The 14,266-nt window shown below is 40.2% G+C and overlaps 1 protein-coding gene across 8 annotated transcripts in view; it reads right to left on the bottom strand.

The window, feature by feature from the left end:
• Nucleotides 1–14,266, bottom strand: part of LOC102291985 (protocadherin-15) — a 209,037-nt gene that overhangs the window by 94,872 nt on the left and 99,899 nt on the right. For all 8 annotated transcript variants that reach the window (XM_005914101.3, XM_042225131.1, XM_042225128.1 and 5 more), the window contains 8 exons: nt 12,803–12,963; nt 10,198–10,353; nt 9,206–9,325; nt 9,006–9,116; nt 6,857–7,027; nt 4,105–4,213; nt 3,861–3,973; nt 861–1,067 (listed from right to left, as the gene is read on the bottom strand). In XM_005914101.3, the coding sequence (XP_005914163.1) occupies nt 861–1,067; nt 3,861–3,973; nt 4,105–4,213; nt 6,857–7,027; nt 9,006–9,116; nt 9,206–9,325; nt 10,198–10,353; nt 12,803–12,963 (1,148 nt within the window). The remainder of the gene's footprint in view (nt 1–860; nt 1,068–3,860; nt 3,974–4,104; nt 4,214–6,856; nt 7,028–9,005; nt 9,117–9,205; nt 9,326–10,197; nt 10,354–12,802; nt 12,964–14,266) is intronic.

The following is a 14,266-nucleotide window of genomic DNA, read 5'->3' as shown; positions in this document are numbered from 1 at the left end:
ATGTATTCTTACTTTTCACACCATGATGCATGCATTAAAAGTAGGTATGTCCCAAATCAGTTTTGGTAAAAGGGAAACAGCAGTACTGATCTGTATCGGCTACATGAAGTGAAGTTTAAATGCATGAGATTCGCATTGACATTGTGCCAGATCAGGTAAAGCGAGTGGACAAAATAAATACAACTAAAAGGAATGCATTTAACCTTTTGTTTGAAGTGGAAATCAAGCAAGGAAATGTCTCGTTCCAAAGACTTATACATGTATTTTTAAATCTTTGGCCATCATATCACATTAGAAAGAAACCAGCTGAAGCCATGTTGCAGGTTTAAAGCAAAACTATTAAGCCAAATCTCTGAATTCAATTTCCTTTACTAATAACAGAGGCCCAGCACAGGCCCACTTTAAGTTATTAAGTGTACACACTGCAGCTGCATAATGCAGGAAAACATGAATATTGGATTAAACTCAGCATCAAAAGCTAGTCAATCTTTAAAATGATTTGCATCAAAGATTAGAGCACAAAACTGGATCAGGACATCCCTTTATAACATTGTGTGGGTTTGAGTGCGTGTGTGAGTTTGTGCGTGCCACAGCATTTAAAATCAGCCCTTTTACCTACAGGTGTAACACCGGGAGCCAGCTGTAACAACAAAACAAATATAGCGGGACAATGACTCATGCACATGTTATTTTCTGTGAGTACGCTATACAAGCACATGAATAAATGTGGCTCTGTCCTCAATATTTAATCAATGCACTACAAGTACTTTGTGTTTGTATGCAACCATGCATGGATGGGCATCTTTAAAGAGTAAGCGACAGCGAGTTTAGGCTGATAAAGCCTCTCTTTCTCTCTGTACCTCCTCAATGTCATTATCCAAAGCGACGATTCCCAGGGGGGCAGTAAGGTTGGCACTGGCTGAGATAGTCGTACCAACTGGGGAGGACTCACTCACATAGCCCTGATAGGTAGCAAACTGGAAATACGGTGCCTGGTTGTTCTGATCCAAGATTTCAACGATGACTTTAGCATATGCTGGGAGGGGATGACCATTATCCTGTTCAGCCTTGGGAGAGGGAAAAGAAAGAACAAGGGTGAAAGTCACTCTGTGGAAAATACCATATCAACAAGACTACTCTGCTGGAAAGTTATGCTGTTCCAACTCTCATGCAGGCACAGAAATAGAAAGGCATAATTTCTCTGAGTGTCATTTCAATTTTAAAAAAGCTATATTGACTAAATTTAATCAGGGGTCCATTTAGGATTAGAACTTAGTAATTACCGGGGCATTTAACAGAAATACCATCCTTTGTAGGAGAGGGACTGCAATTAGTGGCACTCCTTTGCTGTCAAATCAGTGACCAGTGATAGAAGGAGGCTCTTGGGAATATTACGAGCTGATTCAATGCCAAAATTAACCACTTCACTATTAAAAAGGCTCATACCAAATCTGTCTGCATTGCTGAAGGTGAAAAATCCCTGTTTTTCTGTAAAGGTTCTCTGTCTTCTGAATCAACCACAGAGCAGTCTGATATAATAAAATCCCCATTTACAGCTCATCTATTCAGCATGTCAATATCCTCAACCAAAAACAGACATGCAGCACTCAGCTATGGAACAGAGCTTAGAGAAATGTTCTGTTACAAGACCACTGAAAGAGTGAAAATTACATTGCTCAATCAGGTATCAGTCCATTTGTGAAAAAAACAAGTTTCTTGAAAAATCTAGTTCCCATTACATAAAATCAATATGTCCTCTTAAGCTATTAAAATGTTTACAAACTAAATCTGGAAAGATAAATCCAGAGCTGTAAAATCTCCAAGAAATGCACAAGTGAAACATGAACCTGCATCCAAAATCAGTTTGCATTTGTGCCATGTACAGAGAAACACACAGCAAACTAGAGGAATCCATAACAATCACAACAATGTAAACAATCCTTCCACTTCATTTTGCTGCACAGCTGGTGGGTGACATGGCCACTTTAGTAACATAGTACATTTCCATAAATCAGTATGTTGTCTCAGCCATTCAAACTGCACAAAACCTAATGAAGCTGAACTTACACTAGAGTCGAATCTGACACTGCCACGTCCCAGTAAGAGGAAACTTAATGAATGCGGTCTGGTCAGGCTGTCACTACAATCTTTCGCCTCCTAAGTACATATGTCACTTTTGCCACCCACACTGGGATGCTTCAGAAACATTAAGGCTTTGAAAATACAGAAGGAGTGGGGGACTAAGGGAACATCAGTTCAGGCCATGACCTGGAACTAATTCAGCACATTAGCTCAATTTCACTGGGCTTGTGTTGCAGAGTGCCAATTATAAGAAATGTAAGCGCTTGTACTGCAAAATTGTAAACAGCAGGTTCCCCATGACTTCATGTTTACTGCCTTATGTGTATAGCTTACTATGGGGAAAAGAAAAAAAACCCCACTTGTAGCATATTCAGTTGAGCTTCCCTCCAGCTGAGATTCATACCTGTTATTATTTCAATCACAATCTCATGTCAGATTCTCTTCCCCAAACATCTTCTACTTATCCCCTTATCAAAGTGATAATAAGAACACCAGCACTATACTGACCCAGAGATCCAATCTGCTCACACAAACGCCTGAGGGAAAAAACAAAAATGCTGTCATTGACAGCCATAACATACACTTCACATACAGTGTTCCCTCATGATTTAGAGTGCCATTTCTTCATTCTCTTACTTTCACCAAGCCGTCACGTCTGCCTTTGACATTTGGCTTAATCTCACCGCAGTCACCTTAGTAGATGTACCTAAGTCAACATCAGTGATGACTTTTAAAACATAAAGCACATTTTGTCTAAAATAGGCTCCTGATTATTTAACTGTTACCTTACCTAAAGCATTAACTATGCAGAACCTTCAAGGCACAAAAGTCTAATTCTTACTCACCTGCTCCTTTGAATCCTAGAATAATCATTCCTTGCCCTGTACATGAATCAGGTAGATGAGGCTCCATCTACCATCTTCCAGACACGTCTCTCTCTCTCTATCTCTCTTGGTCTTTTCCTCCTTCCCCTCTGAACCGTCTCCTTTCCTCAAGCTATGCACAATCATCCCAAAGACATGCAGAAAGCTTCTCATATGATCAGCCTCCCTTCTTCTTGTGGAAATCTTCCTCTCATCTCTTTGCTCCCCAGCTATCCCAGTAAATAGCACGTAACACACTGCTCAGAGGTGTCTAGAGGTTAGTGATGGGTAGATGGAAAGTTCATCTGCACTGCTGCACCAGCAGCACATAGGCAATTCCTGACTATGCTCTAAATTAAGATTCATGAAGGCACAGCAGCCTGTCCTGCTAAGTCCATAAATCATAACAGATTTTTCACCCCCAGCTCCTAAGGAGCTAAAGATAAGGTTAATGGCCTTCAGGACAGAGGTTATCTGGGTAGAACAGGTAAGGGTGCACGCTAAAGTTTTTAAGAGATGAGTCAAACTTAATCTCGCAAAAGCCCATTAAAAATAGAAGAGAATTGAAATCTTGAATAAAGTAGTGTTGTTTGCCTAATGTGAAGGAAGGAGAGAAATCAATATTTTACCTTTAGCTGATGAAACAGACAATGAGGCTCTATCACGGTAAATGTTTTAACAATCCTTGTAGGACTGCGCATGTCTAATAGTTGACACTAATTTACTGCAAATTTTTGCAAATGCAATTTGTCGTAATTACTAACATTACACTGCACTGTTACATAAATGTAGTGAACAGGCTTTGTATTGAGGTTAAGTTTAATGAGATTTCTCAAGAACTGTGTCTGTGTAGGGCAGATTGAAACAATTCAACTTTCGAGGAATGAATAAGTCAAATATACTTTTATACTTTACCTTGATGACTAATGTGAACTTTTGATACAAGTCCCGGCTGATTGGCTGCAGGACGCGCATTTCTGCAGTGGTTTTGTTCAAAGAGAAATATGCTGCATATGTGTTTGGTTCACCTGCAATATAAAATAAGAACATTTATGGTAGAATCAACCCCAGAAGAAATATTAAAAAGGAAAATCATGGCATCAGCTCAGCCAAAGACATTAAAAGTGTAAAAATCAATGAAAATACGTGATGAACCTACCAACTAGGATGTAGTAGAGAATGTTTGGTCTGGCACTTGGGGGCTGTATATTTCTGTCCATGTCCACAGCACGGATCGGAGGGGTAACATTCAGTGGGTTCAGTTTGCTCTGCAACAAGGGGTGGCTGAGTCAACAATACAGCAACATAATCAAAATGCAAATTGATTAATTTCCTCTAGATCTCACTGTTGCATGGATCACCTAAAATAACTCTGACTGCATTTTTATGCAGAGCAAAAAAAAAACCCGGGAAACTGTTCTGCAATAGAAAATTCCTCTTTAAAAAAAAGATCTGCCCCAGAAAGTTTTCTGTGTGCTCTATATCAATATTTTGGTTGCTGTATAATCTTATGTGATGTTTTGCACAGTCCTCGCAACTCTGCTCTTCCACATAAAAACAGCATTCTCCAGAGAAGCTACTCTACGCTTTCAGCCCAGCCCATTAAAGTGCTTTCTGCCTTAAAGTAGAGCCGCTGTGATTAGACGTCGCCTCAGTTCCACCTGCTTATACACTATAGCACTTATTAATATTAACTGATAGGAGAACTGCTGTTATTGTGCAGTGCTGTGCCTTGCTGGCTTTTCTTTTGCGCCTCTAGTGAATAACACTAGAAATGTAGAAAGCTACAGCCATGTGTTCCTTCCCCACATTTTGATAGTATCAACTCTTCTTCTCACCTTTAGAAAAAATATATAACCTGCTGGCTATATACTTCAGTAAGCTTGTTGGTAAGCACCATAACATAATGATAAGAATAAGGAAAACAATGAACCGAAGCTTATAGATTTCTTATTTCCATGCATGTAAATGTACCTGATAGTGCTGGACATAAAAGATAATCTGCTAGTGGTGCTTTAGGATAATTTCCCCCGCTTATGCACACTCATACATCCATCAGCACTAACTACCTTGGCTTTACCTTTATGCATTTGCATCAACATATGGTTAAGTGGGAATATGTTTAGCACATCACATTTAAGAATACCTTTCCTCATGCAAAACGCCTCCATATGGCTGACACAGTATGTGCGTGTATGCTAAGGGGCCACTGCTAAACTTCCTTAGTGTAGATAGGCACATGGCTAACAGCTCACTGGAAGAAGAATCCCTCCCTGAGGGGGTATATTTATATCCATCAGCTCTGGAGTAATCCTTACACCCCTCCCCAACCAACCCTCTCGCTTTTACAATGTCTGGAGGTGCGCTAAATCAAATCCCCCTAGCTCTGCACAATGATGATTAGCTATAATACCCTCCTTCAGCAGTCATTATCCAGGGGACTCCAGAGCCCACATTATATCCCCCCAGGGCAAAAAATAAATACAGATCAACTTAATAATGTCTGTCTAGCTATTGTGATTAATTACAATACACTCATCAATTATGAGAAGACAATTCTCCCAGTGGACAGACATGTTAGTGTTACACTGCAAAATTCCCCCCAAAAAATAAAAAAAAGAAAGAGAAAAAAAAACCCCCAAACAATCAGAGACCAAATCAGAAGTGGTATAAGCATGTATATCGACAGTAAAGGGTAAGGAGGTATGGTGAACCCATGCTGTGTTCACAGGAGGAAAAACAAACAAACTGCTAAACAGATGATGAAAAGCTTTGGTTTGTGTAGCTGGTGCTGCCGTGTCTTGCATAACAGTCTGAAAACCTTTTATCATAAATAATAAATTACAAACTATCAATGGAAGGTCTGGACAAACAACTGTGACTCACTATGCCACCCTAAATAAAAAGGGCAACTTTAGGGTTTTTTTTTTTTTTAAATACCCATCTATATATATCCCACTGTGTCTTTATTGCAGGCTTTTGTGTTATTTAGTGTCACACTCTGGCTCCATTCAATATAATTTGATTCCATTCATCTCTCATGTTCGGAACATGTCACCACAGTACACTTAAGCCATACTTGATGAAACCGTTTCCTCACAACTGCCTGAGCTGAGCTAAATGAATCCGATAATTCCTCACAATGCAGCTGGTCCAACTATAAGTGTGTTGGTTAGGAGAATTATACTTAAAATAACAAGAAAAACATTAACCATTACAGGAATAAGAGTAGGCTACTGGAAAGCAGATTCACATTCATGGCCATATAAATGGGGGGATATTTAAGCTAACCACAACACAAAAAGGTCCAAAATAAAAGGAGCGCTTCTACCTTCCTCTGAGGAAACCGCAGCTTGATTCACTTTTGTTCATTCTAATGACTATTACATGCATGGAGATACACAGCAAATATAAAATATGTTTTATAAATAAACAACTAATCGTGTATAGACTAACATAAATTCTGTTGGTGCACTAGTTGCTCTCGCCACCTCGGATCTATATGAATTTCCCTCTCTTTTTCCCCTCAATGGTTTTTAGATGTGATCCCAAGTCATCTCATGCTTCAGTTTAATTTGTGAGTACAATGGAAAACAAAATGCAGTAATAAACTGCAAATTGTACTCTGTCTTCAGGTGAGGAGGCAAAGACAAGGTATAATGAGGCAATTAGGGTATTTAAAAGGCGTGACATAGATTAACATATAACAAGAATGTGAACATATGGCACAAATGTCTCACAAATCTGAATAGCATGTATACTGTGCATATGCACACATACAGAATGACAGGTAAAAATCCAGCCTCCATGCATGAAAACATAAACATGCATATATTAGCAGGAGGAAATCTGTTAAAATGACCTTGTGGAATAGCAGTGTGTTCACACTTGCCTGTCTGCCTGGCTCTTACCGGTTCAGTGAATTCAGGGATAGCAGCATGGTAGGTGAGGGGGTTGCAGTCACGAGTGTTGTTCACTAAAACACAAGGCAGGAACATGGGACCCAGGTCGTCTCCATCCTCGACATCCACAGTCAAAGTTGTGGTAGCTGTTAGTCGGTTAGGGGGGAATGGAGCGCGGTCCTGGAAGACAAGCAAATGGCTACAGATTGAGCAACTTTCTGAAGCAGTCGAAAAATCCAAAACTACTTCATGATTTGGTCTCATGTGTCTATACTGAAATCTCCTGAAATATACCTGAACACCCTGACAAACTTTAGTCATGCATTTACGCAAATTCTTTAAGACCGAGTCTTTACAACTTGAATCGAGACATACATCATCTCCAGCTATGTTTTAAAATGATAGCCTCACTGCTGTTTGGCAACGGCGGAAAGCATTTCAGCTTCCACCTTCATATTTCTTCCACTTTCTACAACTGTGGCAATTTTTAAAGGGCTGATATCTCACTGTACAAGAAAAAGCTTCATCACTTCGGGGTGTCTCATGAGTATCCAACCATATACTAAAGGTGGTGTGTGTCATTTTTTTTCTCCAAACATCTGCACAACTTTAAATAACCATCTTTAAATCACTCAGGGAACACTGGCAGGATGAATTGGGCACTGAAATTACAGAAAGTATGGAAGACTGTCGTACTTCTTCTATAAATGCTTTGCATATTTCAATACAACTCAACTCACAAGTTTCATAGATGGCTTTTCTCATACCTAAACCCTCTGAGTGAAATATCAATTAACACTATCTCGCCGTTTATAAAGTTAGATGCCTGACCTGCTTAATGTTTTGTTTCATAGCAACTTTACAGACTTTAAATGAGACTGAAGAGCACTTATCAACATTCATTAAGAATCTTTTCTTACACAAAAATACAGCTCTGTACAATAAAACACCGACAGCGGCGCAGCTACTCTTAAAGATTCCCCCGTAGTATTGTTGCTTCCTTGAGTGGTATCCAGAGAAGTGAGCAGCACAGCACTTCAAAGATTTACGTTCTCAGTATAATTGAACTCTTGACACAAGCAGTGCAGAGTTCTAGTAAATACCATGTCTTCTTCCTTTTCTTTACCCTGACATCCTTTTGCAAGAGAAAATGAAATCCCCCTGGAGGACCTCTCGCCAGTTCAAAGAGTTGAGTCTTTTGCTCTTTCATGCAGGAAATGTAGAGAATAGAGTACGAGTTGAGTGTTAAATGATTATCTGTCCTGCAACACTTCACCTCACAGTATAGGGTGTTATATTTGACCGCTGCTTGTTAGGGAAAGCGGCTCTGTAATGGGTAATTAGGAAAAGATACTATGATATGAATCATGGTACATGTTGCCAGGGGAGAGGTTCGATATTTTAAGATCTGGATGTTGGCCGAGAAGGCTTTGAATCATTCAGCTTGGGTGTTTCTTTGATTGATGTGATTGGCTACCACCTGTGCTGGAACACTTGAATCAACACAAATCAGCTCGTGCCTACGCTGCCACCTGAAAAGTTTAACTTTTCATAACACTTCACCAGTAACTAGTAAGTAACTCAACTAAATCAAAGCAACAGCCCATCATTATGAGACTGGCAACACACAGCATCAAACATTCAGAGTGAATGGCGAGGAAGCTTCAGTGCAAGTCATACTGAATTAAGAATTATCCCCCCCCCTTCACTTGTCCAAAAATCCATAATTAAATAAATTATAAATCAAACCTGTTCTGGTATACCAACTATGTTGAAGGCAGCTTAAAGCAAAACAAAATAAAACAAAAAAAAAGCTGCAATGAAACCCTGGAGGGTTCATTTTTCTCAACACTGCATCACAATCAACCTGAATATAATCTATTAAATACAAAATGTGCATACACCGACTTCATCAAAGCAGCAAGCTACTGGCTTCATATTTAGTTTGATCTAATTCAAATAAAATATCACAACATTTAGAGAAATGGTTTTAGTGACAACAAAAGTTCTTTAACCTCAAGTGCACTGTGGAGGCAGACACACTCAAAAGCATCTATAAATCATGGCCTATTTATACATGATGACCCCATTCGTCAATCTGAACTCATGCAACTCAACTCAGTATTGGCTGTTTGTGTATGCAGATGCGTTTGCTTACATTGGCTTGGACCAAAACCAGGTACCGTGTTCTGTCCTCGTAGTTTAGTCTCTCTGCCAAAATAATGTTTCCTGAAAGGCTGTTGCTGACTGCTACTGTTCTGTTAGATGCCTGAAAGAGAAAGCCATGGACTGTGATTAATAAAGAAATCTGCATTTGTGTAGAAGATGCTTATTATGATGTGCGATCTGTCCGTATACCGGGTCTCCGGGGTTGTAAATGATGCTGTATTCTATATGTCCATTAGGTCCATCATCAATGTCTGTAGCACCATTATTTCCCGAGAAGCCAGTGAAAATTGTTGTTCCAGGTGGTGTGAGCTAGACAAAAATATGCAAGGGAAAAAGAAAAGTCAACAGCTCTAACAGCCCCCTGTGAGTACAACGTCAACTTACAGCAGAAAGAACATTCATATGGCTATTACTGCTGCCGCTCCATCCCATTAATATCCCCAAAAAATGGGGGGGAAAGGGAAAATGTTGGAGTCAGCAGCAGTCTGAAAGCTTACGTGCACTGCTGACAGAATAACAAAAAGTAAGTATGAGAACCACTGCTGTTCCCAAGAGCCCTTAGCAAAGTCCACAGAACCAGGCAGTGGGCAGGAGATCTTGTTCAGGGAAGTTGACAGCAATGTAGACTGACTCACTGTACTGTTAGGGCAGTTGCACGTGGCTATGATAACACACTGTGACAGGAATTTTGAACATGCAGAGCACACAAAGGGTGAACAGCAAAGAACAGAAGTTGTGGTTGCTTAGAACTCAGCGGGGAGCTCTCATTTAATCTCAAAAACATATGACTAGAAAGTCTGAAGATTTGATGCATTATCTTGAATCACTGCAGGTGTTGCAGGTGTATTTGAATTTAAAAAAAAAAAGGTTATCATTTCTAGTGCTCACTAGATGTATGCGAGTTGCAGATGGTGTAAATATCAAAGCCTAAACATAAATACTAAATATAGGCAATGAATAATAGGCTGTTAACAACAAACAATTAACTAACAGCCATTTGAGTCGTACCATTATTTTAAATGTCTGACAAATTGTCTCAGATGTAAAGGAAAGAGGCATTAGATTTAAAAATCTGCCCCACTCTGCCTCACAGTTATCAAACATTTCTGGCAAACAGCAACGCATGACAGTACACTGTGTTTAAGATTCGTGCATAGGGGCACAGGGAATTGCTCCCTTACCTCGTTTACTGCGACATAGTAGCGTGGTTGCTGAAAGCGAGGGGCGTTGTCATTCCTGTCCCTCACAACAATCCGTACCTCATGCAAGATGATAGTACCAACCAGCTGATTTGTGCACTGCACCTGAACCACGATGGTACTGATGGAGTTGGGGGGCTAAAAACAAATAACAAGAAAGAAAAAAAAAATGCTATTTAACACTGTGGAAATTGTAGAGTTCTAATTCCCATGTTTCTTATATAATGGAGTCATAATAACCTACAGCGTATTGTATCTGACAGTTTGTAAAGAGCAATAGGCATACTTAATAACAACAGTGGAAAGCGACACAGTTCCAGTATGAACTCTGCTTGTTAGCTATCTTGCTTGCATAGCATTGGTAAAACCTAATGAGGGTGATTGTTTGTTAGGCTACCAGGGGCAGCCCAATATTTATTTGTGAATATGCAGTGTAAGAAAACTATTATAAAGGATGAAAGTGCAAATACACTATACTGAAAGGCAGCATCTCATCATACTGCCATTACTACGCTCATCTCAGTTTAGCAGCAAGGGTCAACTTTCCACATAGTGTAATTTGGCTAACTAGCTCCCTCCATCGCTTCTCTTCTTTTCAGCTGCAGAGCTTTGTCCCACACATGTACTTCCATTATTATTTATTCTATATGCATTTATAGCATATTCCTGTTAATAGCTCCACATTCACCTCCTCTTTAGTCCGTATGATCTGAACACATGCTTTAAGGAGTATAGGGGTGGGATTTAATAAGTTTTCTTCGTCCCACTCCTTTTTCAGGCAATTTTTGTTTTTTGTTATGTTTATGTTCAATATAGGTATTTGTTGTGCCTGAAAATGAACAAATAAATGAATGAATGAATGAAAAACACCTTTTCACTATGACAGCAATACTATGCACCCTGCATCATGGATCCTTTACTGCACCATTTACACAGGTGTGTATGTACACTGAACAAAAATATAAACGCAACACTTTTGTTACTGCTCCCATTCCCCATGGGATGGACGTAGAGACCTAAAATTCATTCCAGATACACAATATAACCATCCCTCCCAAACAGTGGTCACAAATCAGTCCAAATGTGTGGTAGTGGGCACATCTGCTATATTGAGATAATCCATCCCACCTCACAGGTGTGCCACATCAGGATGCTGATCTGACATCATGAGTAGTGCACAGGTGTACCTCAGACTGCCCACAACAAAAGGCCACCCTGGAATGTGCAGTTTTTTGCGCTATTGGGGGTCTGGGGACCCAGAACCGGTCAGTATCTGGTGTGACCACCATTTGCCTCATGCAGTGCAACACATCGTCGCATGGAGTCTATCAGATTGTCAATTGTGGCCTGTGGAATGTTGGTCCACTCCACTTCAATGGCTGTGCGAGGTTGTTGGATATTCGTGGGAACTGGTACACGCTGTCGTATACGCCGGTCAAGCACATCCCGAACATGCTCAATGGGTGACATGTCCGGTGAGTATGCTGGCCATGCAAGAACTGGGACATTCTCAGCTGCCATCTGCCCTGAACAATGTGAACCATGATTCATCCGTGAAGCGCACACCTCTCCAACGTGCCAGACGCCATCGAATGTGAGCATTTGCCCACACAAGTCTGTTACGGCGACGAGCTGGAGTCAGGTCAAGACCCCGATGAGGACGACGGGCATGCAGTTGAGCGTCCCTGAGACGGTTTCTGACAGTTTGTGCAGAAATTGTTTGGTTGTGCAAACCAATTGTTCCAGCAGCTGTCTGGGTGGCTGGTCTCAGACGATCTTGGAGGTGAACCTGCTGGATGTGGAGGTCCTGGGCTGGTGTGGTTACACGAGGTCTGCGGTTGTGAGGCCGGTTGGATGTGCTGCCATATTCTCTGAAACGCCTGTGGAGACGGCTTATGGTTGAGAAATGAACATTCAATGCACGGGCGACAGATCTGGTTGACATTCCTGCTGTCAGCATGCCAATTGCACGCTCCCTCATTGCTTGTGGCATCTGTGGCATTTTGCTGTGAGACAAAACTGCACATTCCAGGGTGGCCTTTTGTTGTGGGCAGTCTGAGGTACACCTGTGCACTACTCATGATGTCAGATCAGCATCCTGATGTGGCACACCTGTGAGGTGGGATGGATTATCTCAATATAGCAGATGTGCCCACTACCACACATTTGGACTGATTTGTGACCACTGTTTGGGAGGGATGGTTATATTGTGTATCTGGAATGAATTTTAGGTCTCTACGTCCATCCCATGGGGAATGGGAGCAAAAACAAAAGTGTTGCGTTTATATTTTTGTTCAGTGTACTTAGGACCTGTAATGTGTTGCACAGACACATGGACATTTTTGTTTTTTTGTCATTGAATCACTTTAAGGCTAAGAGTGAATTACCATGGCCTATTGACACAAATTACAAGCAATTCTGTTGCTACACCATATCTTGTGTTATTCTAAATCCATCTATCCATACATCTGTTTCCCAGCTGCATATTTGTTGGAATGGCTAAGGGTTTATTTTCTTACTGTACTGATGATTTGGCATAACTAAGGCAAGAGGAACCTGAGAAATAAACCCTCAGTACTGTACTCACATCTCTGTCCAGAAAACGCCCAGTGCTGTTGAGGTAGAGTCTCTGCCGTGCTGGTTCCAATATCACCCAGTAGTCATAATTATCCAACAACGTCAGTGAGATGGTTCTGCCTGGGTCTTGGGCACGGCCATTTATCTGCATGTTTTCCACCAAAACAGTACCTATAAATGAAGAGCAGTCATAAATAAATCAATGACTAAGACGTAAAAGGATTTTCACCTTAAATAATATTTTATTATACTATGCGGTAAACTGGTTTGTCAAAAAAATGCAATTAAATTGCTTTTTAAAGGACTCATTCTACATACTGGTCAAATATTTTGCTTTAAAAATATTTAAAAGCAAATAGGCTGGAACGTGAAGGTCATACAACTTTAAATGGCCATCATTAGGCAACCAGCAACCAACATTAACAGCAGCAGTCTGTACAAATTTTGTTTTTATTATGTGTCATGTGCTTAATATTGGGTATCCTTTCTCAATTAACTTTGCAAAGAAAAACATAAAATGATTTTTAAGTTTCACTCTTATATGAACATTCAAAGTCTGCCTTAGATAACTGAAAATACTGCCTCAGATCTCTGTGGACTATTCCACATATTATGTAGGCAAATCTCTAAAATTGATAATTATCATCCCTGGGAGCACAGTCACCTTCTGGTTTATATTTTACGGCTTTTAATCAGCGAGTAATTAAACTTTGCTACAGCCTCTGGGACAAATCCTGTAAAGCCAGTTAAATCTGAGGATTGGTTGACTCCTAAGTGGCCAAATTAGATTTTTGAAAAAAAAAAAAATACTGGAAGCTTAATAATGCAGGAACTAGCAGCCAACCCTACGTCCTACTGCCCCAGCACCTCCGAGATGCTCAAGCCCTGAGCAGTTTTATTTAGAGCAACATGTACACAACACAGCTTTATTGAAAACACCAAATATGGAAAAATGGCACTTTACTGACGGAAATTGGGTAAACATTTTTTTTTTTTTAAGAAAATGTCATTGCACTGGCCGTGACAGTTACACCGGTTATGTTCATTTCTTTTTGGGTTCTTGAGAGATATACACATATTGTGACATAGTGAGAGTATTCTTTGTGGCAGCCATCACAAACAACCAGAACCAAACACGAGTCACTGCTTTACCTGAAAAAGCTTTGAAATGAGATCCTGCTACAACTTTTACTAGTTTTAGCCACAAAAATATTAACACCCAGAAGATCTGTCCATGTCTTAACAACATTTGGGATTCAAAAAAGTCAATTTTTTTTAATTTACATTTTTAAACCAACACATTTGATGTATCATATCTTTAAAACATTACAACAATAAACACTCAGTGGCACTCTCCTTGTTATGGCTAGCTGTCTAAACTAAACCTGCCATTGCCTTTATCTGCTTTGTGGCTGTATCACTCAGTTTTAACACTTCTTGAACAGTTGCACAGAGAGCACAGTGGGTGGGGGGG

This window comes from Haplochromis burtoni, unplaced genomic scaffold, assembly GCF_018398535.1.
Source record: "Haplochromis burtoni strain Fernald_Lab_line unplaced genomic scaffold, NCSU_Asbu1 Contig_7, whole genome shotgun sequence".
In the NCBI taxonomy this organism is placed as follows: Eukaryota; Metazoa; Chordata; class Actinopteri; order Cichliformes; family Cichlidae; genus Haplochromis; species Haplochromis burtoni.
The sequence above is the reverse complement of the archived record's forward strand: the minus strand, read 5'-3'. Positions and strand labels throughout refer to the sequence as shown.